General features: G+C 44.3%; 1 protein-coding gene across 14 annotated transcripts in view; it reads right to left on the bottom strand.

Moving 5' to 3' along the window:
* CLIP1 (CAP-Gly domain containing linker protein 1) overlaps positions 1-26,861 on the bottom strand; it is an 88,342-nt gene that overhangs the window by 43,734 nt on the left and 17,747 nt on the right. For 8 of the 14 annotated variants that reach the window (XR_004974950.1, XM_036354469.1, XM_036354472.1 and 5 more), the window contains 10 exons: positions 21,736-21,930; positions 19,454-20,025; positions 17,034-17,158; positions 16,323-16,545; positions 12,298-12,495; positions 11,598-11,701; positions 10,099-10,159; positions 8,802-8,834; positions 5,729-5,833; positions 796-1,740 (listed from right to left, as the gene is read on the bottom strand). Coding sequence is in view for 13 of the 14 variants with exons in the window: in XM_036354469.1 (XP_036210362.1) it covers positions 796-1,740; positions 5,729-5,833; positions 8,802-8,834; positions 10,099-10,159; positions 11,598-11,701; positions 12,298-12,495; positions 16,323-16,545; positions 17,034-17,158; positions 19,454-20,025; positions 21,736-21,820 (2,451 nt within the window). In the remaining variant the exon portion in view is untranslated. Of the gene's footprint in view, positions 1-795; positions 1,741-5,728; positions 5,834-8,801; positions 8,835-10,098; positions 10,160-11,597; positions 11,702-12,297; positions 12,496-16,322; positions 16,546-17,033; positions 17,159-19,453; positions 20,026-21,735; positions 21,931-26,861 lie in introns of those variants that run through there. The other 6 variants (XM_036354473.1, XM_036354480.1, XM_036354475.1 and 3 more) reach the window with 4 other exon arrangements.

Here is a 26,861-nt window from a genome sequence, read left to right as displayed (position 1 = left end):
TGCCAGCGCCTCGCCGAGCGGCAGGAGGACCGGGAAGAGCATTAGCTCCTGGAACAAGCCATGAAATGAAGACGACATTGTTGAACAAGGCTCGCTGTAGGAAATGAAGCTGGCAGACGTTTCACCTAACGTCCCACATTTGGACCAAAAGCATCCTCATCCAGTCTTTCCCCCAGAGGAGGAATAGACAGTGTTCCGCTTGTGGCACAGAAACTCTCCAACGAGACCTAAGAGGCACTGCCAAGGGCTCCAGGCTCTCAACCCGCGCTCGGCCGTGAGCGTTACTCATCACGGCATGTTCATATATTACAGCCAAGTACTGCTCGGAGCTCACATTGTGTTCATATATGACCTCAAGACAAGGCAACTATGGCCCTGGGAAAGGAGACGATCATGTAAGTTTTTATCGAATTCATTCATTCATTTACCTTAGCGCCATCAATTAGGGAGTTCTCTATTTTAGAAAGAGATTCTAGACTGGAACTAAGCTCGAATGGGAGATCACAGAAAAGCATGGAGGTAAAGGAACCCACTGGAAACCAAAACGAATTCACATAATTGAGCCATTATTTTCTCCAATTTCCTCAGAAGAAACCATACTGAGGATGATCAAAACACACTATATTCAAGCTGGGAGATTTGTTAGCACTAAGCGATTTGTCTTACTTAAATCAAGGATTTGGAAGATGAGTTAACTTCAATGCAAAAAACAAACAAACAAAAACCACAAAACCATACAATGAAAAATAAGAAAAGCAAATGGAAAAGAAAAAGATGAAGGATGTCAATACAAACCTTGTCACTTGCAGCATTCCTTTCCACCTCTAAATTTTTAATCTGTTGCTCAGCTGCCTCAAACTGCTGTCTAAGTTTCTCGATCTCCAATTTACCTTCGGAACTGGCTTTCCGAAGAGCGTCCAGATCCAGCAGCTTTTCCTCGGCAGCCTTGAGCTGCGACGTAAAACTATCGATAACCTTGGTTTGCTCATTGCATTGGGCTTGCAGCACCTCTAGCTCCTTTACCTTTGTCTCGGCTTCCTGCAGTCTGTTCAAGGCGTCTTCCATTTCTACCAGGTGCTGGTCTTCTGCCTTGTCCAGTTTCGACTGGACGGCTTCCAGACTGTTCTCTTTCTCCTTAATGACCTCCATCAGCTTTGCCCTGACGGCTTCTATCTCTTGGGTGTGAGCAGACCGTTCGGAGTCTTGTTGATTCTGCAAGCTTTCTATTTCGTGCTGGTAATCTAGTCTCATTTTCTCTATCTGCGTTTTCAGTGCGGCCAGCTCGGCCGTCTCTGTCCCCACCCCCTTGCTGAAGGAAGCCTTCAGCTCCTCCATGGCCTGCTGGTGGGACGCGATGGCGGTCTCCAGCTTGGACTTCCACAGGGCTATCACGTCCGAGTTCTCCTTGTTGGCGTGATCAAGCTTGCTTTTCAGCGACTCGTTCTCCTTGGAGAGCTTCTCTGAGGCAGCCTGCAGAGCCTTCACCTCCTTCTGATGCGTCTCCTCCTGGGCTCCAAAGCGCTCCTTCAGCGAAGCGATTTCTCTTTGATGGTCAGTACGGGCGGCTTCTAACTTCTCTTGCAAAGAGCTTATCTCTTGCAAAAGGGAGAGCGATGTGTCAACGTCCCCGGCAGGCTTATTGGACTCGAGCCTTCTTCGCAGCTCGGCTACCTCCTGCACTCTCAACGCTAGGTCTTTCTCTAGCTCCATTATACGAGACTTTTCTGATACTGTAGCCACCTAGTAACAGCAGTCCAAAAAAAAAAGAAAAAAAAGAGATCATTTAAATAACAAATCACTGACGATTTTATTTAATTTGGAAGATCTTAAGTAAACCTATTCCCATCTCAAGGCAGCAAACTACCCCCACAATGCCTACATGAGAGTTTGTCTCTAACTATGATCGTGGCTTAAGCCCAGTTCTGGTAGCTCCAATTCAAAACTATAATCTTTGTCAAACTTCCACCACCACCTTGACATGCTAAAGGAATCTAAAATTGATATTGAGTTTAACTCCAAAAATACTTCCTTTTCCTCCAAAGAAACTTAAAGCGAGGAAGTACACGATTACCAGCATGAAACTGATAAGAAGTTAACAGAAACAGTAACTTTCAAAGGTCTCAAATATTTCTGCAGGCTGGTCGAAAGAATCCTCCTTATTTTGCCTGCTTTTTCTCTCCGCTTCACTCAGGATGTATAAACGCTTATTGATCTGATGGAGATGATTTTAAAGAAATGTGCTGTTCGGTATAGTAGCCACGAGCCACCTATGGCTACAGGGCACTTGAAATGGGCTCATCTGAGCTGACATGGCTGACAGCATAAAATAAGCATCAGATTTTGAAGACTTGGAGAAAAAAGAACATAAAATATCTTATTAATGATTTATATTAACTGCATGATGAAATGATATTTTGGATATATTAGTTTAAATAAAATATATTATTAAATTCACCTGTTATCTTTTTTGAAAAGTATGTTAATGTGAGTACCAGAAAAATTCAATTATATATATATATATATATATATATATATATATATATACACATATGTGGCTCATATTATACTCCTATTGAACAGCACAGGTATCAGAGGTGTAAAATTACCTATCCAATGTTTCAACGAATAGCACATCAACTGTAGAATAAAAGCCTCAACTGGATGATGAATTAACTTACTAACCTCCTTTTTTTAAAAAAAATGACAAAGAAAGAATGATGACTTACCTGCAATTATATAAAAGAATCCTACAAAGCACCCCCTCTTAGGACTGTTTAATTCTGTCGCATTCTGAGGCGCACACCTCGTTTCCTTAACCCAGTGGTTCTCCGACTCCAGTGCACGTGAGCCACCTGGACACATGTCTACAGGGCAGGTGCCCAGTCACTCCCATATATTTTGATTCTATTTCATCTCTGGGAGGGACCCAGAACCTGCTTCTTTTAAATACACACCCCAGGACTAAGAAAAACACGTAACCTGTGGCCTTTCTTTCTTAGGAAAGTATCTCCCTCTGCCACCTGTTAGGCAGTCAGATTAGTCTACAAAATATGTGGGAATGAGTAGCTTCACGAATAAAAAGCATTTGGCTAACCTGGGAAATAGAAGGGAGCGTGAATGACTGAACACACCAGTGAGTCCCAAACCTCCTGGGTCAAACTCCTCCCCTCACTGCCTGTGCTGGGACGGGAAGGAATGGCTGCGCTGACTCCATCTCCTCTGCCCACGTACAGGCTGTGGCATCAACAAAGACTAAAATGTCCACGGGGAGACAGGAAAAGAACGTACTTGGGTCTCCAAAACGGCACGATCGAGTCGCTAAATACCTCAGAGCTCCCTATACCTGTTGTGTTTCGGGGCCACAGCCGATTCAGATTCGAGATGCTAATTCACCAACGTTTTTTCTGGGGTGTGCAGCAGGGTAGTTCCAGAGTTTGTTACCACAAAGTCAGGTACAGAATATTGACAGGCCCCATTGCTACCAGGTCTATGACAAATAAGCCCAATAGGGCAATGGTCCTTAATTCGGCAGAACAAAACAGTCAAACTGAGGAAATGCCACGTGAAGAAAATAAGTGAAAATAATAAATAGTGTGACTGTACTTCATGTAGCATTTTCATAGCACGTCTATTTCTTTTTCTTTTTTTTTTTTTAATTTCCCAAAGTCTGCCCTCAGGCAAAACTGCCTATGGGTTTGCCTCTCCTGTTAATTTGAGGCCAGAAAAGCTAGGTGTCATTTCTTATTCTTGCTAAGATCTCTACAGCCCCGAGCACACCGTTTATGAGCTGGGCGCACTGGCTTGTAGGAATCCTAAAGCGCTTCCTAAAAGGAGTACAGGTGATATGCAACATATATGGGGCACTGGCTGATTTCACGTTTGACAGACCAAAAGTGAGGATCAACAGAAGACACGACTTGTTACAGAAAAATGACAGCTTGAGCCCTGACCAAGTGGCTGAGTTGGTTAGAGCAACATCCCGATACACCAAGGTTGCGGGTTCGATCCCCAGGTCAGGGCACATAAAAGGATCAACTAACGAATGCATCAATAAGTGGAACAACAAATTGATGTTTCTTGTTCTTCTTCCTTCCTTTCTCTCTCTCTCTCTCTCTCTCTCTCTCTCTCTCTCTCTCTCTCTCTCTCTCTCTCTCATTAAAAAAATTTTTAATTTAGAAAAAAAGAAAAATGACATCTTGAATCGGAACTGTGTGAATAAGCCATGCGGTAAATGGATGTCTTCTTATCCACAGCCACAAAAAAAAGCATCAAAGGTGTTTGCTGACAAAGCAGTTTGGGAGAGGAGTTTGAAAGTAAAAACTATCCTTCCTTCCACCGTGGAGCTCAGCCTTATCATCAGTCCCTTCTACTTCCCAGGCCAAGTCTTTGGCTCTTGAGCAATGGAGAGACCACCAAACTACCAGGGTATTTCTCTCACCCCATACACAGGAGATAGCTTTAGTGTTGAGACTGACTGAGAACATTTTCTTTCTTCTTAAAAAAAGTAAAAACATGCCGTAGAGAAGAAAAATCACTCAATTATGTAGATTTTTAGATCAGTCGATGATTTGTCAACAGGGACATTTCTAAAAATACTAATGATTCAAAAGAAAAAATCAGGTTTTATAACCAATAGTTGATCAGAGATAGAGTACTTTTTAAAATTTTAAAATTAAGATCTGGGCAATTTAGCCATTGACAGTCAAATTCATTGATACACACACACACACACACACACACACACATATTTTCTTCCATATAAATAACTCATATTATTTCTTAAACGTTTCATCACAAAACTATTCCCATAATAGTCAGACTCTGTAGTTAAGGGTACAGAGTCTGGGGCCAAATGGTCTAGATACAAATCTTGGCCCCACCTTGTTATTACCTGTATGACCTTAGGCAAATTACTTAATCTCTTTGTGCCTCACTGTCCTCATCTGTAAAATGGGAACAGTATTACCTGGGGTGGTGGTGAGACTGAGCTAATACTTGTAAAGTACTCAGCATAGTGCCTGGCATGAAGCAAGCACCGTGTAGGTGTGTTTAACAAGCATATAAGCAAAAACATGACCAACGCAATGGCTCCGGGGGGCTCAGCGTGGTAAGAAGCCATTCTGGTTCCCAACACACCTTTCCTCCTACCGCTGGCATTTTACCCACCAAGGTGACAGAAAGGAGGGGAATGCGAAGAGAAAGCAGGTATCAAGAAAAAAACAGAAGGTGACTGGGGTAAAAGTCCTTAACTCTCACTTAAAAGAATCAATGTTTCCATTCCCTTCCCCCAAGAGGCCAGGGTCGGAGGCAGGAAAAGAGAGCTAAAGTTAAAAAAAAAAACAGTAACAAAAAGTATCTAGAAAACCCAGTGACTAGGAATAGGGGGATGAGAGGACAATTGACTGCTTATAGCAAACTGGAGAAATAAATTTTGAGGTAGGAATACAAAGAACTGCAAATGCAGCCACGTATACAAATGTATACAGTTGTAGAGTTTCTGATCTTGGTTTTGGCCGAGTGAAGCACAGGAATGAGTCTTTTCACCTTTGACCAAAGATTTGACATAAGACTCCTGTGCCTACCCATCCGTCTAAGCTCACCAACAGTATCAGGACCAAACTCAGGTCGAACCACTGGGTCAAGGCTTAGGCCATCGCAAGGCGTGTCGCCCGAGGTGTCCAGCACTCACATACACGGGTCCGCTTCATTAAACAGTGAAAACCATTACCCTAGTGTCTTCTAACTCCCTCTGGAGTTTGTCAGCTTTGGTCTTTTCAAAGAGCAGGCTCTGTTCAAGCTCCTTAATGCGGGCATGCTCCAGTTTGGTCTGCGTCTGTTAGTAAAAAGGAAGAGGAAGAGAACAGTGCCACCGTGACATGCCAGCACAGGAGGGGACAGCGGCATGCAGGCTGAGCCACCAGCACCTTCCGCCAGAGGACGAACAAGACGGGAGATGGAGACGGGAAGAGGATGGAAGTGAGATGAGGAGGTTGGGGGTGGGGATGTAAACTACCAACAGGAGGATGAGGTGGGCGGGGGACATGAGCTAGGCTATTGAGAAAGGAAAAATGGAAAACACGTGAGGCAGGATGAAAACTGTCAGATGCATGCAGCCAAATACAAGTTATATTGATAAGTGAAGTTTATCAGCACAAATTAGAACAGTTAATATTCCTCTAAACTACCATTCTTCCCTCCTCCCCACAACAGCTATTTGACATTAACGAATATGTAACTGTCTTGGTGACTTTAAAAAGTAGATTGACCCTCACAATGACCACTATGACTAAATACGGAGAAGGTAATGTAGCAAACCTTATGAATGGTCAGTAAATCCCTAGAGCAGAACCTTGCACTTTGGCACAGATTTGATATGAACAAGGGTCAGGCATGACACCTCACAGGGGGACTCTAGACAGAGAGCTAAGGAAATCACATCAGTGGCCTCTGATGAGACTCTCGGCAACATTCTCACATCTAACAGGAAAGAGCCACTAACACTCTAATTTGTTTCCAGCGGTGGCTTTTCTACAGGCTGTCACCAGAAGGAAAAAGAAAAAAGGAAATCAGATTTACAAAAAGAAAATTCCAGTAACAGTTATGCTCCACAGCCTCCATCCCTGAGGCTCAGAGCAGGAGAAAAGTTTGGCCAAAACTGGACTCTTTATCTTGATCCCTAGACGTAGTCCTTATCTCAGAGGGAAGAAATGGTGACTCAACACAAACTCCACGCAAGAAGAGCTGGTGAGATCCTACTGTGTTTCAAAACCTCTGAGCTTCTCCATCCTCCCTCACTCATACGGAACCCGATGGAGAAGCCAGAGGTGACCTCTTTCTAGCAGGTTTAAGTACAACACAACCTTCATCAAATAATCCTGATGTCCGTCTGAATGCCCCTCTTTCCCGCTCACCTCTCTCCCCGAGAGGTGCAGTGTAACCAACGGATAAAACCCACTGAGAGAGCTGTTCCCAGAAGCTTCTAGTTACTGCAGTAACTTAACTATTTTGTGGTTCCAACCGGTAGGATCTATTGGTTTGAACCATTACGGGAAATGAGAAAATGACAACAAACTCTAAATAAAGAAGCAAACAGTAGTGCAGAGCTTAATAGAGGGTGGGATGCTGTACACTGTAAACATCTTTACTACCGCCAGTGGAACCCTGGAGAGGCCAATGCATTCAAGAGCTCCCTTTGCTTGCAATCCAGGTATAAATCACCATGGAAAGCTTAAACAGTGAACACAAAATTAAAAACAAAAAAAAGCCATCTCAACTCCTTCAGCTCTTACACTCAACAAAAATAACACTGGAAACCTAGTTATCTGGATCGTCCCCTGCGTCCGGACATGTCTCAGACAGAAGTTGTTCTGTTTACTGCTTCTATAATCTGATCCAGGACTACGTAACTGTGGTCGCAGCCTCAAGCACTGAAACCCAAATAGCAAAAGACAACAAAACCTTTTTTCTCCTCTGGACACTGAGTTCAGTGTCCTGGGGGTGAAAGGTCACCACTTCAAGATAAAAAGCCCATGACCACTGAGTGCGCTCCTCGCCCCCTTCCGGGTGACTGCAGCGAGACCTCCCTGCTGGCGGGGTGCACACCGATGACCTGGGACTGCACCTCTGACCAGCCATCAGCACGGGGACTAGAGATCCACTTCCACGCCATGGAATGCAGTCAGTCAAACGTTACACCCAACAGGACAACCCTCCTTGTTAACTGACTCCTTTCTCAGAAGACACGTGTCCCAGAGGGCAGTCCTGGGACAGGCGGAGAGGGCAAGCAGAGGCTCTGCAGGAAGCGCACAGAGAGGCGGGAGGGAGGCCCCATGCAGACTGACACTGGACGCAGCGAGAGCCCATGTGGGAAGGAGAGAGGAGACCCAGATCACTGAAGTAGCTGCACAAAAAGGGAACCTTCAGAACGGAGGCTGTCGTAAAAGTTCAGTCTGGAGTTGTATATTCTACCTGCCAGGAGGCGGTGGGGAGAAACAGTGTTTGCCTCAATTTTGTTCTCTTGTGGTGGTAAATCACAGTGAGAAGTTTTTAGGTATCTTTCAGTTGGCATTAGAGCTGAAGCCTGGCTTTCGGGGTCACTTTCGTAAGATTTGAATTGGGTGTTTAATCTTAAGCAGAAGGAGGGAGGAAAACACCCACATGCCTAGTAGCACTGCTACCCTAAAAACCTCACTTCGAAAATAATAAATTTAAAACACTCAGTCTCTTCACTGAAGAATTCTAGCCTCTAGGTTCAAAAACTAGGGACACTACCACAGTGACGAATTCCAAGTTTGTATTTCTAGTCAGCTGCAAGGACAGGCACTGGCCAGCAAGGGGTGCTCACACCCAAGGCAATCAGTCTGGGATTCGCAATTCCCTTTTAACTCTCCTGGAAATAAAATTAGTCAATTTGGGAAAACTTCCCCCAGAATTTCTATAACTCCATCTAATATATTTTATGCTTCATCTCTTTTGGAATAATTCTATTAAAATTAGAAAACATTATGAACTAAGGCTAGGCCCCCAGACAAAATTAATTTTGCCCGTTTCTGACAAAATTTCTTATGAAGTAAACACATGCCTATGTATTAAACAAATGGATTTATAGAACTTAGTCATAACATACAATTTCTTCAGGATACAAATGTAACTGCTTTGAAAGCCACATGCACAGAAATATTAAGGTCAAAGTCTCAAGGTCAGATTATGCAGTTAGTATTTGAGTATATCAATAAGCATTTTAATCTGTAATCAATCTGTGTTAACAAGGAAAATATCCACACAGTTAAGTGCCCTCTTACATTCTCAGGATCTTCAGAAATCTGGCTCTTTTGCTATCAGTAAAAAAATAAAAAATTAAACAACAACAAAAGAGAGATTCGACTAAAGTTTCAATGTTAGGGTTTCAAAATAACCTTGATTAATTTCAAGTTTATCAGACAGACTATACACTAGCCTAGTGCTGATGTAAATATTTTCATTTGTCCTTCTCCCAAACACCATAGGCTATATTTCAAATGAATTGGATGATGATATGAAACTTCTAATGAAACTTTTAGGGTGTTTGTAAGTGGATGAGGATAACACAAAAGTAAACTAAAGAAATGTAATTGTACAATATATGAAATGAATGAAGACTTATTATTACTAATAATCCATTAAATCCTGGCTTTATAAAACTAAAACTCAGAAAACGTTTTCCTTACTTTTTGTTAACTATAAGGATACACTTATTTCCAAAGAAATCAGAGTTCCTATTTGGAAGTCCCTTGAAATGTAAGCATGGTATGGGCAATCAAAAGACTCTAAAATTGTAATGGTAGCATAAATGTATATTTTGAGAGCTGCACAGAAACGTGCAGTTTTTACAAAAATATTACAGATTAAAGTACCAAAAATCTGCAGAATTTGAAAATTTTAATAATTTATACGTGTCATATATCTAGCAGTGGTTTGAAAAGCATCAAGACCATTGAACTCTGGTGTCTATTTGAAAAAACTAATATGAATAATTGTTATGAGATGAGAAACTTGACTGTAAAGAAAAATCCCTATTAATTTAAAATATGCCATGGAAGTAAACGCTAAAATATAAATTGCTCTTGTTTCTTTCTGGTAATTACTTTTGTAAAAGGCTCAACTACTAGAACATATATTTATCCCTTTCACGGGGTTATAAAAGGTTTGTCCTGCTCAGTGGAAGAAGCACGGCTCTGTTTTGGACTATTAGGATGAAACAAAAAATGCTCCTCCCAAGGAATGCAGTTTCTGGTCATCAGAGGGACACGGAGAGTCTCTCTTGGGACACACTGCTAGATTTATGACTCGATTAACTCCAATTTGAGGTTTTTGAATTTCAAAGCACAAGGAAAGAGTAGTGAAAGCTTTACTGGGCCACAGGAGGTGGGATGGCTCGGTCGCAGGCTCAGAGGCCGCCCATCACCGCCGGCAGCCATGCCCACGGCCCCGCTGGCCAGAGGCTGGGCTCCTGCCATCGCTCTGCTGCCCGTTCTGGCCACATCAGCTGGCACAATGATTTCGTCCACATTCCCGAACATGGGGACCCATAAATGCTTCAGACAGCTGGAGGGGTTTTACCTCAAGGTCGCCTTTAGTAATTGATTCTTCCTCCACCCGGAACTGAAGATCCTCCACCTTCCTGTGGAACGAGAGGGAAACAAAGCACTGAAGACAACGGGAACAAGCGTGCCGGGTGTTTCTACAAGCGACGCCCTGGCACACTCAGCATGACCACGGAAAGAGATGCCTCAGAGGCATCGGAAATAAATGCATCTTTAGGCCTCTGGTGTATGCGCCTGAGAGCTCTACTCTTCCTCGGGAAGCTCCAGAGTTTTATCCAGGTGCGCGTTCCAGAAGGCAGGAGGTAAGAGCTGAGAAAAATCAACCGGTTCCCTTGGTCACAAGCACCAGAATGGATCTGATCAAGACGAGGTCTGCCTCATGGGAAGAGGTCTGATGCCCTCAAGCTACGGTAGGGCTGGGAGGACAGTTCTCCTGCTCCGCAGCCAGCAGAGCCAGGGCAGGTTTCACAACAGAGCAAATTGTCCGGAGGGACCTGTCACTGTGGCTCCTTCACCTGCACCTGTATTCAGGAGGCGAGGAGAATGTCCTATGTCAGTGATGGCGAACCTATGACACGCGAACTCATTTTTTTGGTTGATTTTTCTTAGTTAAATGGCATTTAAATATATAAAATAAATATCAAAAATATAAATCTTTGTTTTACTATAGTTGCAAATATCAAAAAATTTCTATATGTGACACAGCGCCAGAGTTAAGTTAGGGTTTTTCAAAATGCTGACACGCCGAGCTCAAAAGGTTCGCCATCACTGGTCTATGTACAGTGCTCCTCTGTCCAATGAGAAAGTGGTTTCCCTGGTCAGAGACTGCATCCCACCTCCACTGGGCTGTCCCCGCACCACAGAGTCTATGACCATCCTGACTGCTAGTGAGCCACGTCGCTGTCAGAAACGGCATTAAGTGCAACAGTTGAGGACTAACATCCCATAACCAGAGACGTTCGCATGGTTTCCATGAAGATGCTTTTTGTGGAGAGATTGTTTGTTAACAGCCTCAAAACCCTTCTATCATGCCCAAGCTTGCTTTCTCTCTCAGTTTAGCACCTGATTTCGTCCTGACCTGGAGATTCCTTAATTGCCTCACGTGAGAGCCTTGTTTTCCTAATAAGGTACTGAGTTTCTCGAGGACAGGGACCGTGTGTCACCCATCAGACATACTACAACTTCATCAGCCACCTGGGTAAATCCTAGGGGGCTGGGCCCAGCACCCCCCCATGGGGCTGGGCTGAGTGAACGCCACCACACAACTAGGGCTGCTTGGCACACAGTAGGTGCTCCACAATGACTGTTCAGTTCATCAGGCCATGTCTGGATGATTACAAACGACTCACAGGAAGTCAAATCAATGCAAACCCTCCTCTCACAGAGGAAGACTTCTCTTCTCGCTGAACACGGCCATTTCTTTGGTTCTACGGGTTGATGCCAACACGGTTGCTAATAGGAAGGAAGTTTAAAAGGAAAAGGCCTCACGTGCCCCAGGGGACGGTTTAGGATCACCTTTTCTCCTCTTCTAGTTGGTTGAGCAGTTCCACTTTCTCCCTGTCGGCAGCTTCCACCATGGCTCGCAGCTGGTCCATCTTGGCCTCCAGCTCCAGGACATGCTGGGGAGGCAAGGGTGTCAGTGAGCGGCCTCTCTATGACCCAGACAGGCCCAGGGACGCCTCCAAAGAGCTACGGCTAAGTGGCACCATTGTGGGCTGGCGTTCCTCCAAAACCTTTCCACGTTAGAATGCATTCTATGATTTTTAATAGGTTATTATCAGCCGCATTCCCGGAGGACGAGGATGGAAACCACACCATGATGGCAGCAGAGGGCAATGTTACAACAACGCCCATCTATGGAAGCTAAAACTCATGCAGAGGATCATCTACAAAACAGAAGTTGCAATCACAGGTGACGTCCAATTAAGCAGGCTCACCTAACACTGACAGGCCAAAAGACCTGGACGTAAAGACCAAGAGGCTAAGGTGCACTCAAGAAGAACAAAAGTCCGCCTTTATGATGATGCAAACTGGGACTCCAGGTCACAGCTTTCAAACAAGCCCAGCAAAGACATTTCTAGTGCTCCCGGGACTAGCTCCTGGCACCAGAAGGTAGTTCGGCCTCCTTCCCTCAACTTAGAACCTGCCACCATCTCTGCAACGCGATCAGCTTAGAACCTGTCACCATCACCACAAGGCCAGCGCCAGACTTCACCTGGTCGTGTCCGTCCCGGGCCAGGGCTAGCTCCTGCTCTATTTCCCCCACGTGGCTCGTGGCCTTGGCCACCTCCGCCCTCTCTAGATCCCGTTCGGCCAGCAGCTGCTCAATGTGCTGCTGCTTCTCTTTCAGGGCCTCCTGGAGGGCGGTGGTGCCGGAGATCTTCCTGGCGTACCGGGAGGAGGTTTCGGTCAACTGCAAAGGAAAGTGAAAGAAGTGAAGGGTGATGACGTACGAAGGACGCGGGCAGGGAGTGATGCATGCAGGGTGGGTGCCTCCTCAGCAAAGCGAAAGCGCTGCCCCAGCTCTCAGGCTTGCCAATGACTCGGAAAGGCTCTTCATCAAGAAAACAAGACAGCATGCGCCTCCTGTCTGTAAATTCCACAAAGAACAATGCAAAGAGGCCGTGGACCAATCAGGAAGATGTCTAGAAGAATGAGTGGCTCAAGTCAAAGGTACCCTGAGCTCAGCTGACAGGGCCTTACAGGAATCTAGAAAAATTCCACAGAACCCATTTTAACATGTTTCTCTCCACTCCACTCCGATCTAAGCTTCACTTATAGCTGTCTTCTTGTTACGACATTTTGGGCAATCTTTTGATCTTTAGACTCGAAGTTGAGACCAATAGATCCCCCTCTGCATCACAAACCTTCCTTCAATTGATTAAATAGTTGGACCATTGCCGGGACTTTCTTCATCTTTGTTTCAGGGTGAAAGGCAGAGGCGATCTCGCCGGCAATGTAGCCTTGAGGAGCTGAATGCACATCCCCACAGAGATTTATAAGGACAAGATGAAGAGGACCACTGGCCTGCCTTCAGGTGCGTGGGAGTGGGTGAGCGTGTGTGCATATGTCTGGGCAAGGACACACATAAGAGGAAGAAAGAAAAAAACATGAGACAAAAAGGAGGAGAAAGAGATTTATGGACAAAGAGAAGTAGGGGAGGGAAGGAGGGTGAGAAAAAAGGGGGCACGGAAAGAGAAGGGGAGGACAATGAGAAGTAGGGGAGAGTGACTAGGAAAGGAGTGGATTAGGAGGGTCTCAGCTCAGTCACCTGTTTCACATGCCCGAATCCCCCATCTTGAGGCTAACGTCACATAAAAGCACAGAGCAAAGAACCTCCTACTGCATGTTAACAGATAATTGGGCATCTCAACTACTATTCTTCCAAGCCCAGCTTTAGAGGCTGGTGGTCGAGAAAGGGCCTCACGGCTTGGCGAGTGTGCGTGCAGGGCTGTTCCCTCAGCGACTGCTAGGTTGCGGGTCACTGCAGCCCTGACTTCACCTTCTGCAGCTGGGGCCTCACCTGTGGCTTGAATGCTCTTCTCGTCCTCAGTCTGAGGACGGGGACCTGCCATCCCCTCCAAGTGAGGCAATCTGAAGACTAGGAGAGGCAAGGATCCAATCAAACCCGAGTAGTCCTTAGTGGCTTCTATTTAGTGAAATTGCTTGAATTACACATACTGGGGAAGGAGGAATTCCTGTTCTTTTACATTTGACCTTGACTTTCCAGTTTCAGTACATGTGTGGTTGGATTATACGTTCCCACACCAACATTTCTTCCTGAAGACACTAAATCTGAGGTTCGTGCAGAGATGCCCCAGGGGACTGCAGCAAACGGCAGTGAATTTCAAGGGAAACAGCGACACCTGTTGGACACCATGCAAACTACAGCTTGAGGCAATTCCGTTTCAGCAGGCTGTGGCTAGAAATACTAAACGCTAAAGATTTATTCAAGGGTTTAGGGTTTACAAACTGGAAACATGGGTAGAAAATACCCAGGGTGTCCCTCTGAAGAAGAAATAAAATCTAAGAGTTCTCACAGTGCACATTCCTGAGAAGGATCCGTTCTGCATCCCGATGGGTCCGAGATGGTCATCTTCCCGACGTCCCGTGGTCTGGCTAATGGACATCAGGTGGTCTGGACGTGTGAACATTCTTTCCTAAGAAGTTTAGGTTCCTCAGCTAATTAATGATTGCTTCCTCGTGCCTCAGCCAACGCCGTTTCAGTAATTTAGCCGCTTGACCACAGTGACTCCATTTTCTTTCTTCGTGCCTCAGGTGGTCATACATATTCCTTTAGGTGACGTCATGTCTTTCCGAAGCTCGGTTTGGGCTACTGCCATGACCAAAAGCAAGGACTATGCCAACAAAAATCAGTGCGGCACCGAAAATGAGGGCAGTGGTGCTCAGGGAGATTCCAAGATTTCACAGGTGCCCAACAGCAGCATACGACCTAGTAGTGATGCGTGATGGTTACTCAAGAATGAATTTAAAATAGTTGTCCTTTTAATTAATAGGCGTCATTTTTTCCAACAGCTACCAACTCCTGAGACATAAATATTAAGCTATTTAAACCTAACTACTTAATAAACAGAACTGTCAGCTACTTCTCCTGACCCAGGGCCACCATGAAAATATAACCCAGACACTAAAGGGGCTGTGAACCTAGGAGGCCTGGGAATCTCTGTGTCCAACACTTCCAGAGCATTCTGCAGGAAAGTCTTTAGACTTTTTTATATATATGAGTAGGATTCTGTTGCTGAGATACATTTCTAGGAAGGCACATTTCAAATTTTCTATATTCTTGGCATATTCTTTTATCATGCTTTTTGACTTAGAAACCACAGCTACCCTGTATAAAAATATTTTTTAAATAAGCTGTTTTGCAAGGCGAGAAGACTCCTTTCTCTTTTGTTGGCGTCCTTCCCTAAATGAGTTGTCAGAATTGGTCTGAGAGTAAGAGGGGAGGCTGGGGGGAGCGAGGAGAGCTTGGCTATTTTCCAAGGAAATGAACTCATGATTACAACGTAATAGAAATGATTCAAGAAAGAATTCCTAACCCAAACCTGACACCTCTGTGGAATCGTCCAGGATTGACAAAGCAGATGAGACATCCATGTTGGAGTTTGTGGACCCGTGGAACAAGGCGTTGTCGAAACTGAGGTTTTTCACCTCCACTTCGTTGCGTCTGTCAACCTTTTCTATAAAGTCCATTTGTAACTGTTCTGTGGAAGGTGCAGACTTTCTCTTCAAATGCAAAATGAAATAGTCCAAGCGCGTTTTTACTGAACTGATGAGGAAGAAGAGCACCTGGGCTGGCGGCCGGAGCAGCACAACCCCCACTTCTAGGGCAGATCCCTCTGCCTTGCCTTTCCCTGCCCGACATCACCCGAAAGAAGGCAAACCGAGATCACACCACTTAGCATCCTAACTCCTGTCCGTAGTTCACCATCATCACCGACCTCAGCCTGGAGGACAACACTGCCATTTCAAAATTCAACAGTACTTGCCTCTCTTCAAGTAGATAAGCGTAATGGCAGGGGCCGACGCCAAAAAGGCACTGCTTTGACCCTGATGAAGTGCGCATTATCAACCAGAATGAGACGCTGCTATTATTTTAATTCTGATGACTCTATGTTTAGTGATCTAAATGGGGGGGGGGGGAGAGGGGGGGGGAGGAGGACAGAGAGAGAAGACAAAAGAAAACATAGCTCTTCCGAGCATCCTTTCAAGTCCTAGAAGTTCCCCTCTGTGTCCTCTGGCCCAGGTTGGGAACACTCCACACATTATCTGCTTTCAGAGGGTTAGACTGTATTCATGTCAAAATTGCAAGAACATGGCTTTGCTCAAAATACTTTAGTTCCTAAAATTGTTTGAAATAAGAGACCTACGTTATTAAGGAAAAGGAACACCACCACCCCCAATTTTCCAGTCTTTCTTGCGCCCAAAGTAATTTCTGAGAAAAGCAGTCATCTTGTTGGTAGTGGCTAGATTCACTCAAAACTGCTACACCGTGAAGCCTTAGGAATCGGAAAGGGGTTGTTAAAAACTATTTTAAAACGTGTACTCTTGCTAGAGTTTAATTCTGTGACCCTGGCAAGGACATTCACAAGCTACAGCTAACGTTTAGCACAAGGGTGAGGGGAGACTTAGTATTTCTAGAAGCAGAGCAGGTGCACTGGCTGCCAGCGTTGGCCGTGCCGGGAGGCAGAGACATGCAGTGAGGAGAGAGAGGCTTACTAATCCTGTGCGACTGGGCTTGCTGCTGACGGAGGAGGCCACCGAGCTCAGGGAGCTGAGAGAGGATGCGGATGGGCTGCGCTTCAGGCTGGCGGGAGTGGTGGCCATCACTCGCCTCACCGCGGCGGCCTTGGCTTTGGCTGGCGTAGTGGAAGGGAAGCCAATCTTGGTCACTTTGTGGACGGGAGCAAACAGGCCATATTTGGGTTGACACTGAAAATACCTTGAGAGAACAATAATAAGGAAAGTGACAAAAAAAACTTCATTAGGAGAAACTGTAACGAGAAAGCGCTCCTAAGTCGTGACTGGTTTGCTGTCAATTCTACCGATCAGCTGGGGGAGGGCGGGGTGACGCACAGCAGGCAGGGTTCACACGGATGAAGGCTGCTAAATAACCTCAGCAATGTTTTAGAAAACACATCATAAATAATAACGTCATGCACAGAGGATGAATTGCTCATCGGGAACTAAGGTAACAAAGGGAATGAATATTTCTACCACCAGATAAACATACAGCAGAGGAGTTCAGCAATACAGTGATCCACTCAATAAAACCTTGCCAGACAAAGGGAGAAGGAAATCGAACAAGTGTCTAATGCTGGCAGCTCTTCAAGACACTCATTTCCATGTTATTAGACACAACGGGTGAGACCTGCTCGGGCACCTTTTCGTGGAAGAGTGAGACAAGATGGTGCCCAATTCCAAACAAACCTTGTGCCAGCAACAGCCCCGTCATTCTTCCCAAGAGGCTCATCTAACTCCACACCACACCACTCCCCCTTGGCAAAGTCCGTCTCCCCGAGAAACCGGACTACACCAGCCTTAGTGCCACCGACCTGCAAGAAGAGAGCGTTAAAGTGAGGAGATGAGGGTCGTACCAACACTTCCTCTTCTGCAGTTCCCACCAAGGATGGCGCACTACGCACCCTCATTCTATCAGCAGGCTTCCTTCCCTTCTCCACTTCCTTTTGGTTTATTGTTCTTTCCTTCCTAATTTCTTCTTCTTTTTTTGTTATTCTCACCCAGGGATATTTTTCCATTGATTTTTAAAGAGAGTGAAAGGGAAGTAGAGAGGAGAGAGAGAGAGAAAGAGAGAGAGAAACATGGATGCGAGAGAGACACATCAATTGGTTGCCACCCACACGCACCCCAGGCATGTGCCCTTGACCAGGAATCGAATCCTTGACCCTTTGGTGCACGGGCCAACGCTCTAACCACTGAGCAATAAAGGATAGGGCTCCTTCCTAATTTCTTAAAATTGTATACTGTTTGTTTTTTGTCTTGCTTTTTAATGCTAAAGGCATTTATTTCTACTTTTTTCTCTGAATATAACTTCTTATGAGTTTGGGATGACACATATTTCCCCCCTCATCCAACTCTGTTTAATCCTTTGTTTTTATAAAAGTTTAAAAACATTTTGCCCGGCTGGTGTGGCTCAGTGGTTGAGCACTGACATATGAACAACCAAGATGTCACAGTTTAATTCCCCATCAGGTCACATGCCCAGGTTGCAGGCCTGATCCCCAGTAGCGGGCGTGCAGGAGACACCTGATGGATGTTTCTCTCTCATCGACGTTTCTACCTCTCTATCCCTCTCTCTTCCTCTCTAAAAAAAAAAAAAATCAATAAAAACATATATTTAAAAAACTGCTTTAACAGATAGGGTGGAGTCTACTATATGTTAGCAGCTAGCTTGCTCATGCCAACGAGACTCCAGTACTAGATTTGGCACATCTGACCTTCTAACACACTTACGGCATTCGTGAAATCTATAAGCAATCACCTCTGTAACACTGGCCTCAGTTTCCTCCCCACTCCTACACCACAGCATCCAGAGCAGGTCGAACCAACATCATGCGAGCAGAGCTCAGCACATTAGCTAAAGATGATGAAATCTCCTCAGCGAATCTGCTGAATTCTTTGCGGGTGAGTCTAAGTCACTGTCATGATGACTGTTCTTCCAAGAGGCATCTAACAGGCTGTGGGCACTAAAATCTCCAAGCAAACCATGGGCTTCATTCGGATCGGAAGCGTTATAAAAAATCACCACAAGCCCAGCCGGGTGTGGCTCATCGGTTGAGCGTCAACCCAGGAACCAAGAGGTTACCGGTTGATTCCCGGTCAAGGCATATGCCCGGTTGCGGGCTTGATCCCCAGTGTGGGGTGTGCAGGAGGCAGCCAATCAATGATTCTCTCTCATCATTGATGTTTCTCTCTCTCCCTCTCCCTTCCTCTCTGAAATCAATTAAAATATTTTTTTTTAAAAAAAGAGCAACTGGAAAAAAAAAATGTACTCAGTTGATTTTTTAAAAAATCACCATAAAAACAGACTGGCAATACTTCTCTAGATGCAGGTAATACCATATACATTTACCCTCGGGGGGAAATGCCATGCCACTACATTTGTTTACTTCCCAGAATGCGCAGTTTTCTTATACTTTGCCCCCACCACCAAACCTAAAATTCCTTTTTTTATATATGTGTGTGTGTGTGTTTATTGATTTCAGAGAGAAGAAGGGAGAGGGAGAGAGAGAAATATCAATGATGAGAGAATCATTGACCAGCTGTCTCCTGCACACTCCCTACTGGGGGTCAAACCCACAACCCGGGCATGTGCTTTGACCGGGAAGCAAACCCACTTAAAAAAGTAATGTGACAAGGGCAGATGATGTAGAGCAGATATTCTCTTAGGAACTCTATTTGACTAGAACTTGAATTGATTTTTTTTCACTTTAGTTGGTGGGGAAATAGAGGTTCTTGTGCATCATTAAAGCAAGAAAAAAACATTTTTTAAAACTTATAAAGACATCTAAGTCCACTTCTGAGCCTGTTTTGTCAAGTAAAATTATCTTAATATTTATAAGTTATAAACTCATTCTTTTGGCTAAACTGGGAGATAAAACTAGAATCTATCATGGCAAACTAATACTCACAACCCTTTTCAAACTATGTGGCGAGGCTCTAATTCGCAGCATGTTTACACATCAACTAAGCCACTAAAAAAGCTGATTCCTTTCTCTGTTAGTGAGTGGTCATTCCTCCAGAACAGACTCTAAGCCTGTATTTCTAACCACTTATCAGTGATTACTCCTCACTTCAACACGACGACTTTGGAAGGTTTCTGGACTCACCAGTACTCTGTCTCCAATTTTGAGTTCTCGCTCCCCTTTCTTGACCGAGCCAGCCTCTGAGAGGTTGGAGATGGATTCACTGGCAGTTTTTGTGAGGTTGCTGATGGGAGGTGTAGCTGAAGGTTCCTTTGCTGTTGGCTGGGATGACTTCTGGGGAATATGTGAGGGGGTGGCTGGGGAGGAGGCTGTCATGCTGGCTGCAGAAGTGGACAGAGGCGAGGTCGTTCTGGAAGCGTGAGTTGTCTGCAGGCCACTGGCTTCATCTTCAGCCTGCACTTTCCTTGTCAACTTGGAAGGTCGGGTGAATATGCCCTTTAAAGGTTCACACTGGAAATACCGGACTCCTGCCACTGAGCCATCATTCTTGCCTATGGGTTCATCTAGAACAATCCCGGCCCACTGGCCTGGTGCGAACTGAGTTTCACCCAGAAACTGTATAAATCCAGGCTTATTTCCGTTCACCCAAACTCGCTCCCCAACTCGGAAGTCGTCCACAAATTCCTCTTGTGTCTCAGAGGAAGGGGCGCCTGATGCTTTTTCACTGGATATTGCTTTTTCTGCTGGAGCTGCGACTGAAAACACAAGAAATGATCAGAAGAGATTCGGTTTCACACTCAAGCAGACCTGAAGGGAAATACACCAGAGAAAGCCAAAGTGCCCTGTTTTTCTTCCTTCACTTCTTTTTTTTAGCAAGGAGGCAAAAACTACTGGCCCCATCACTACCATGTTCAATGCTGTTGAAACTCAGTGAGCTGATGAGATTTAATCCTTACCTGCAATTAAGAGAGGATGAAGTTAAAACAAGAAAAAAAAATGTAGTCCTTGCCCAGCCGGTGCGGCGCAATAGTTGAGCGTCGACCTATGAAAAGGAGGTCATGGTTTGACTCCCAGTCAGGGCGCTTGCCTGGGTTGCGGGCTCGATCCCCAGTAGGGGGAGTGCAAGAGGCAGCTGATCAATGGTTCTCTCGTCAGTGATGTCTGTCTGTCTGTCTGTCTGTCTCTCTCTCCCCCTCTTCCTTCCTCTCTGAAGTCAATTTAAAAAAAAATTTTTTTTAAGTAGTCCTTTTCCAAAGTTCATAATGCAGGTCTGATTTCATTCTTTCCTCCACCCCCAACCCTGAACATCATGAACAAATACCCGCTCAGATCCACTGAGATGGGCTTCATTCCCACATTTGAGTAGTCAACGACAGCTGACGAGGCTAGGACCATTTGACCAGAGACTGGCATTCGCTTGGATGAAGGAGGGGTTTGTGCTGTGGTCCCTATCATCATTCCTCCAAGACAACCAAAGAGACCCATTCCTTTGCTGGTGGAGATGGCGGTCACAGCAAGGCAAGAGAGACAGCATCTGGCCCCGTTAAGGCAAGATGACCTTGTGCAATCTCTACTCTGCGGTAAAGACAGAAGTTACATTTTGCCAGAAATGTGATATTTACACTGGAAACGCATTCATACACTCACCCAGCAAGCATTTAATCAGTATTTGGTGTGAACTGGCAAAGCAAGCCCACATGCTTCATCACTCTACCATTTCCTAGGCACATTGTGATCTTAAGATGTCACACAACCCCTCTGAGCTCAACTTCTTCATCGGTAAGGGGGAAGTAATATCTATCTTGAGGGCTTTTTAAATGAGGATTAAATGAGAAAATGTATTTATTCATGCTGCACATGAGCTCCTGCCACTCTGGGACGAGTCCTAGGCACGGGTCTTCGCTGAAGGACAGAGCAAGACAACGCAATCCATGCCCTCACAGGGCTCAGTCTAGAGATGAGGAGACAGGCAGTAAATAAAGAGACACAGCCGCTCATTTCAGGCAGTTCAGGTGCTGTGGAGGAGACGGCGCCTTTGGGCAGAGCAGTCAGGGAAGGCCTCCTGGAGAAGGTGACATCTGGCCCAAGACTTGATGAATAGAAGTCAATTGTGCCAAGACTGGGGACAAGAGGGGTCTGGCTGGCCTAGAGCAGATGCCCAACATCTCTGTACACTATGCTAAGGGAGTCCGCAGAGTTTCGATTTGTAAGGAACAAACACCCACGGTACTTAATTTGACAACACTTTTATCACCTGACACTAAATCAAGTAAAGATAACCTACAAGGGAAACTCTTCACTGATTCAGACTTTTAGCCATAAGATGCTATTCTGTTCATCAAAACATTTTCAAATATTTTTCAAGAATGTGAAGTTTTCTAAGATTATCTTTTTAAAATCTTCACACTGAAGCCTTCATATGGGGCTATAACTTCTTTGCTGTGGAGGAAAACATAAGGCATTACCAGCAGCGGGTGTCTTCAAGGCCGTGCTGCCAGGCTTGAGGATCTTGGTGGGGACCTTGAGCCCGCTTGGTTTGAGCGCACTCATTGTCCCCGGTACAGCGGAGCTGCGCTTCCCGTGCCTGCTGCCACTACCTGTCCCCGACCATGAATACAGCTGTGGGTGCTTTTAGAGGGAAGTCGGTCTCTGGGTTAAATCTGCAGAGAGAAAAACATATAAAGAGTTTAGAATCTATAGAAGAAAAAAGGTAGATACAACAGTTATTATTAAAGCAGCTTTCACAGCCTCAACTTTTTCTTATCTATGATAATAAACCATCGCTGCACTGAACCTAGGAACCTAGAAAATTCTCTAGATACTAAAAACACAAAATGCTAATGAGATGAGTTTAAAGCAATTTACTATACTGAAGATAAGTAGCTAACGGTAGCAATATATTACACATGCAAAGGGGAAAAGAAAAAAAGATGGTTGGTTTGGCTCAGTGGATAGAGTGTCGGCCTGCAGACCGAAGGGTAAGTACCTTGGTTGCAGGCTCCTCCCCGGCTGGGCCCTGGTCAGGGCTCATGCAGGAGGCAACCAATTGATGTGTTTCTCTCACATCGATATTTCTCTCTGTCTTACCCTCTTGCTTCTACTCTCTCTGAAAAAAATCAATGGAAAAATATCCTCAGGTGAGGATTAAAAAAAAAAAGGTGTTCTTGCCCCACTAACAAACTGAACATAATTGAATTTTTGATGCCTATGCTCACTGAATCAAGAGTTTTGGACCTAAAATAAGACAAATTACCCTTCTTCTCCACCCTTTTCAACATGTAAGGACCATAACACACAGAATATTATAATTTAGGAAAATTGTTACACATATTATTATCCCATAACACATAGAATATTATAATTTAGAAATAATTTTTACACGTATTATCCCATTTGAGCCTTTACGACACTGTGGATTAGCTACTATTCTTTTTTCTTTTTTTTTTTCAATATATTTTATTGATTTTTTACAGATAGGAAGGGAGAGGGATAGAGAGTTAGAAACATTGATGAGAGAGAAACATCGATCAGCTGCCTCCTGCACATGTCCCACTGGGGATGTGCCCGCAACCAAGGTACATGCCCTTGACCGGAATCGAACCTGGGACCTTTCAGTCCGCAGGCTGACGCTTTATCCACTGAGCCAAACCAGTGCTGGTAATTCTTATTCTTTCTTAAATGAAGAAGCGCCTCAGATTAACACATGTATTTTTCTTTCATTTGGCTAAGAAGCAGATGTGAACTTGAGTGTGATTTTTTTATAGTTCTTACAAGAGATCATAAACAATTAAAAACACTAGTACCAGCATTACTAAAACAACCTACATATGTAAAGCACCAAGAATTCACAAAGCACACATATAAGTCAGTCACATTATATTATAATCTTGCTTTCCAAACTACAAGATGGCAACGTCTATATATATAAAAGTCTAAGCGACCGTTCAACCGGTAGCTATGATGCGCAATGACCACCAGGGGGCAGACGCTCAACAGACAGGCATGGAAACATGGAACAGGCTAATCAATCTCAGAGGGAAGAGGGGAGGGGGGAGGGTGGGAAGAAATTACCAAAGATCTTATATGAATACTAGAGGCCCAGGGCACGGAGGTCCCGCGGCCTGGCCTGCAGGGATCGGGCCGAAACCAGCAATCCAAAATCCCCCAAGGGGTCCTGGATTGTGAGAGGGCACAGGCCAGGCCGAGGGACTCCACCGATGCATGAATCCATGCACTGGACCTCTAGTCTATATATATATGCATGCCTAATTGACTATCGACCAACCGTTCGCCCAGTAGCTATGACATGCAATGACCACCAGAGGGCAGACGCTCCAACCAGTAAAGGAGGGAGCCCAATTCCTCGTGGAATCGGCCATGGGTTAGGTTGCTGCTGGGGCACTGTGGGCCCCAAATCTGCTTCACCCGCACCCCGGACCCAGAGACCAGTTTCGGCCCAATCCCTGCAGACTGGCCGAGGGACCCCACTAGTGCATGAATCTGTGCACTGGGCCTCTAGTATAATATAAACACCACCCCAGAATCCTGTATTTACACCACTGACTGATGCCACAGTTCTAAGATTTTTTTCAAGCCAAGAACCACTTATAAAATGCTTATCTCTAGAACTCAACTCACTTTTGAACAGTCAAAAATAGCTACTACTTTGCTTGCACGTTCTCAAAAGGGAGAAGCAGGAAGAGCAATCTACTTCTAAGCACTGACTACAGGTTAGGGAAAGGGATTCCAGCACGCAGATGGCTCAGCTGCACAGTCCCTCTGACTCTCTTCCTTCTCTTGAAAAGGTTTATGGTTCCACCTAAAAAACAGGGAAGCTTTGTTGCTAAACATCAACACTAGGCGAATAGTGCTATTTATTTCTGGGTAACCTACAGGTTTATTTTAAGAGACAAAAAAAGCCAGGCCTGAAATAAGCAAAAATTGTGAACTAGATATAATATCCTAGTTTGTGATTTAACTCTGAGATCTGATCTAAATAACAAATTTAAAAGGGCTATAATTTATTTCAGGGAAGCAAATAACCTTAGAAGACTTATCCTCTTCAGTAGTTCCAAAAGAAGAAATATACTTTTTATATGTCTTGAGAATGTCAGCTTTACTCAAACTTAAGATTCCGGAAAGCAGAACTATTCTCCACCTGTGCGCCCCCAACCCCCCAAAAAAGTGTCCTACCCTCCAGGAAGTCAAAGTTTGGTACACATGTGTCTAGCATGTTAGGTGTTAGAAAATACTAGCATCTGGGGAGATTTCAAGTGATCAGAACAATGCTAGAACATAGTAAACACCACAAATGTTAGCTATTATTGTTTCCAAGAATCCAAGCACCCCACTTTCCTCTCAGATATAACCTCTCTCACTACACATTATTTGAACAGGAAAGCACATACAAATCTGTCTTCTGTTCTAAACAAATTTTCAGAGGTTGGGGATACGTTCAAGACCACAGCCTTCTCAAGACATAATACATATGCTTACTGCACTTATTCCTCTTAATAAGCAATCACTTCAAATATGTCTCATAAAGGTAAGAATATTAATAATATCCAGATAAGAAATAAATTCACTTGTATTTAAAAAAAAAAAACACACACACAATGGGTTAGTTACCAGGACCCTGAAGGAGGGGGAGGAAAAAAATCCCATGACTCAAGTAATGAATCTCAAGTTTGGAGGTGAAGCTAGGGCCATCTAACACTTGATGCAAGGCACACAGAGAGGCTCCCGTTCCAGCTGATCCAGGAGACGACCAGTGTCAGTTCAAAATGCCTCTGGGATCAGCCCCCTCTGCTACTACTCACTACAGTTCACACACCATCAAAAACCCTGGTTGAAACCATTTTATTGTGGCTTAAAAAAATCATTAAATTTTTTTCCTGCTTATGAAATTATACCCTTCCACAAAAGAGATCTTGCAAAGGGAATGGAAACTCAAAAGTTAAAGATTCAATTCTATTCTTCCTGTATAAGAATAAATGCTAAAAGCACAGAATTGTTTTTTAACAATGAAAACTGATCTACAGCAGTTACATACTGTCCCCGTAACTAGATGTTACTATTAAATCAGCAATTTCATTTCTACAACCTCTGTGGACAGGATGGCTCATTTCTAAAGAGTTGTGTTATAGACAAGCCAGTTAGAGACGCATTTGAAAGGGAATACACCTACTGAATCCATAAAGGGCTCCTCGTCTCAAAGAAAGTAAATATTTTAAGACTATAGGTCTTACATGTTTAAGAAAATTGGGACATGTGACTGTTACAGAGGGGGGCGGGATAGGGAACACAGAGGACGATGCTCAAAAAATGGGATGTTGAGTCTCTTTAATACTGACATGCTATATGCAGGGAGAAAAAGAGGTAACAAAACAAAAAAATGGGGGGGAGGGCACATAATCTCCCAACTTAAACTCACAGAATCAAATTTGGAAGGAGGGTCCAATATCTATTTAAATAAAAGATTGGAGTAGATAATTTATCAAGTGCTTGCACAATCCTTAAGAAAATTATATGTATTAACCCTCAGAGAGTAGGTTTCTGGGTATTTGTATAAACCAACACCTTTTCTTCCAACTCCAACTAAAACTTGTACAAAGAGCAAAGCAATATATATTAAAAGCAAAAGGGGGTAACTTCTCAATTGTGATGCATGTGAATTTAGGTTTCTGGGTCATAAATAATTGATACCACTTATAACCAAGGCTCATCATTTCAAATGTTTACTTGCCTGGTGCTATAGATGCGTTTGCACTGAACAAAAAATGTTATGTTTATTTGCAGAAACGGGAAAACTGATAGCAAGTTTCATAGCAAATAGAGCCAATGGTTATTGGCAATAGCAATGCCATTGCCATAGCAAATGGTTAACCACATACTCATTCACACAGTAAAACACCTCTACGCTACTGGTGAGTTTTCTATTTTTAAACGTCCTGCCTGAGGACATTTTAAAACAGTGATTTTCATTATACAATGGTTTTCAATAAACTATGGAGGGCCTAACATCAATGTCTTTGCTTTTTATCTACAGGAAGTCACAGAAAAGTCAACACAAATCTGGCAACATGGGACAAAGCGGTACCTCATGGTGTCTGGAGAACCGGGCCAGGCCTCAGCTCAGATCCTGCCAGAACATTTTGAGCAACCCTGGCTGTGAGGTCATGATACTGACCTCACAAACAGGAATTCTGATGCTGGTCTAGGCTGCAACCTCAGCACTTTAAGGAAAAACCAGAAGGTCCTGCATCCCTGGATCTAGAACTGATGACTCAAGAAATGTACCTTCTCTCCCAACAAGTGACCCTCCCATCTCAGATCAGCAGCATTCCCCCCACTGCTGGCCCGGAAGGCAATGAAGGTGAGCAGAGCACAGCACATCCACCTGAGAACTCAGCTCGCTGCCAGGAAAGTGATTTTATATCTTTCACGTTTGCAAGTTTTCATTTGGGTTCAGTTTGAAACACCTTTTATTAGCATTCTCTCCTTGAAAATTAAGCTATATTCAAGAGGTCTGAAAATTGAGTAGGAAGTAGTCAGAAAGTTAAGATATTATCCCTGCCTTGCCACTCTAATA

This window comes from Myotis myotis, unplaced genomic scaffold (assembly GCF_014108235.1).
Source record: "Myotis myotis isolate mMyoMyo1 unplaced genomic scaffold, mMyoMyo1.p scaffold_m19_p_20, whole genome shotgun sequence".
Lineage (NCBI taxonomy): Eukaryota > Metazoa > Chordata > Mammalia > Chiroptera > Vespertilionidae > Myotis > Myotis myotis.
The sequence above is the reverse complement of the archived record's forward strand: the minus strand, read 5'-3'. Positions and strand labels throughout refer to the sequence as shown.